Raw genomic sequence first — 2,724 nt, forward strand, 5'->3', positions numbered from 1 at the left:
CGAACAGGGGACCTCTCTCAACTTCGGAAGCTGTGCTAAACACTACACCACGTCTCCTCCCTAACAGCGTTATTTCCGGCGCCGGGGTTTGAACCCACGACGCCTAGGGAGAGAATTCGTGCCTTGTTCGCGCTGCCTCTTAGACCACTCGGCTACACCAGCTACCAAATATAATTTTGCTAAAAAAATATTTCAATTTTGATTTGGTAGCTTTTAATGGATTGAGAACATGCAATGAATCACAACCCTTTAGATTAGAGCCTATTTAAGATTTCCGTGTCTCAGCATCCCATATTTGATCCCATTTGATCCTATGAATCAATGATGGACTTGCCAAGTCCAATCTTCTTTGTTGTATTTAAATTGCAGCACGAGTTGCTGCTTTGACATCATAAATGGGCGAATCTGCGGTCATTCCCGAGGGTGAGGTAATAATTAATGCTGGCTGTGACGACGAAGCGGGAATATCCCTCAATTGGGACACCCAAAATCAGGTAACAGGCCGTAACAAATTGACTGACTTCCTTACATAAAAAACAAACTTCATTTCACGAGGTAGCGGTACATTTAGACCGAGCAAAAACTTCATAAAATGGCCCATTGTGGAATTCATGCTCTTCACTTTCATATTCTAGTTATACAAGGCGTTCACAATATCGAAAAACATCTGCTGGGGACAATTACGAATCTGAAAAAGACGGTTTCCCACCGTGGACACTGATATGGTTTCTTTTTAAAAAGGGCGAGAAAAACGGGAAAAGCGCACCCTCACTATTTTAAAGCGCCTAGTTCAAATAACGATGCAAGATTGTCTCAACAACACCATACATGAAGACTGCACTTGGGCTTGAGATCCAAGGTAGCATGGAACAACATATTTCTTTCACGTCTTTGTATCGTATTGTGTCATCATTAAATACAGAGACGGCTAAAAACTACCTTTTGCTGCTTTGTCCCCAACAGCCTTTCGCTCTGAGTGCCTGGCATGTTCGCAATGTACGAGTACTCTCTTGGCCTTGCTTACTCTGTGGTCTCATCTCCAGAAGACTCTCTTACGCCGACGGAGCAGAAGGAGCACGCCCGGAGATTAAACCAGTAAATTACTTGATCACTAGCACCTCAACCTTGGCGGGCTTAAAATTGGAATCCGACACTTACACTGAGTCATCATGCATTTGTGATCTGGGCAATTTGCCTTGTTTGACAGCAAACAGCGATAAACTTAACACCAAGATAAATTGACATTTTTTTTCCTGATGTCTCATTTCATATTTTAGCACTTAAAATCCAAGTGACTCTTCGGATTATCTAAAGAAAGAATTGGACAGTTTTAGCTTACGGTGTACATGTCGAAGCAATGAGAGATGATGGCTACTAACTCGGTAGCAGTTTTCGCCATATCGACAGGACTCCATTGAATTTTGTATCATCAACCCACTAAAGACACTTCCTTCTGACAACCACTAGGATCACTCTAGATCGTCCACAGTGAAAAGACCGACTGAATCGAAATCTGTGCAAAGGATTGGCAGGCTAGACAAGATTGGCATGACGACGCGCCAATCCCTCAGAGTGACGAAATTCTGTTTTGATAAGAAACAGCGAGTGTTGCTTCAGAGGGAACGATTTTTGACTAGAATCGGGACGTGATGCTTGTAAGATATATAATGCGTCATTAGTTCACGTTCAGAGTGACTTGGAGTTACGTTTTTAGAGTAAAAAGGCCAAGATCGGAAACTCCTCCAATTTTCCAACGACTGAAATGTCGATTTCGAAATGGGATTACACCCATTGGGACATATCCTTCACTAAAAAACGCTTGCCGGAAAACCGGCGAGCAAAATGTCTGGTTCAACTCATTTCTGCGAAATGAAGATCTGACAAGAACGAGGTAATAATGGAACAAGAATGGCAACGAACAGATCAAGGCCTTAAAGTTTACGAACCATGACCTCTTCTCCTCCATTCGGCATTTGAACATGCCTTATGCGCAGGGCTTGAACCGTTTCGTTTGAACCGTTGCCGAAAAGGTAACGCGTTACCTTTACCCTTTCCAACACCGATACTTTTGCAGGAAAAAATATGAAGAATACAATTTTTTTGACGTTTAATAGATATGACGCGAAACAAATGACGAATATACGTGATGCTACTTGATTATCATCGTGATATTTTCGTGGCTTTTCCCCTTGACCGCTTGACCGCTTTGCCTTATGCTTCAACCAATCTGAATTTCGGTCGACGCAGAATTTAATTGATTCTTGGAAGGGGTTAAGCGGATAAGCGGTGAAGCGGATAAGCGGTGAAGCGGATAAGCGGTGAAGCGGATAAGCGGTGAAGCGGATAAGCGGTGAAGCGGATAAGCGGTGAAGCGGATAAGCGGTGAAGCGGATAAGCGGTGAAGCGGATAAGCCACAAAAATAGCAGCTAATATCTCTAAACTTAAACGTGCGAAATATCCAACCACACATTTGAAAAGCTTTACCCACCAGCTGAAGGTAGGGAAAGCTTTTCAAATGTGTGGTTGGATTTATCGCACGTTTAAGTCCAGAGATAGCATCACGATACTAACTCTCTACAAGTCGATTGTCCAGCCACATCTTGAATATGCTTCACCCATTTGGGCTCCAATGAGTTCAGCAGGTTCGCAAAAGGTCGAGTAAGTCCAAAAATGTCTCATTAGGAACATCACAGGAATGAGATAGCTCTCATATTGGGAGAGAC

General features: G+C 43.0%; 1 protein-coding gene across 1 annotated transcript in view; it reads right to left on the bottom strand.

Moving 5' to 3' along the window:
• The window catches only part of LOC131890140 (uncharacterized), a 13,535-nt gene extending 11,981 nt beyond the window's left edge, over positions 1-1,554 (bottom strand). Inside the window, exon 1 of the mRNA XM_059239433.1 lies at positions 1,340-1,554. Coding sequence (XP_059095416.1) covers positions 1,340-1,430 — 91 coding nt within the window. The 5' untranslated portion in view covers positions 1,431-1,554. The remainder of the gene's footprint in view (positions 1-1,339) is intronic.
• Between the last annotated feature and the right edge of the window lie 1,170 nt (positions 1,555-2,724).

This window comes from Tigriopus californicus, chromosome 1, assembly GCF_007210705.1.
Source record: "Tigriopus californicus strain San Diego chromosome 1, Tcal_SD_v2.1, whole genome shotgun sequence".
Lineage (NCBI taxonomy): Eukaryota > Metazoa > Arthropoda > Copepoda > Harpacticoida > Harpacticidae > Tigriopus > Tigriopus californicus.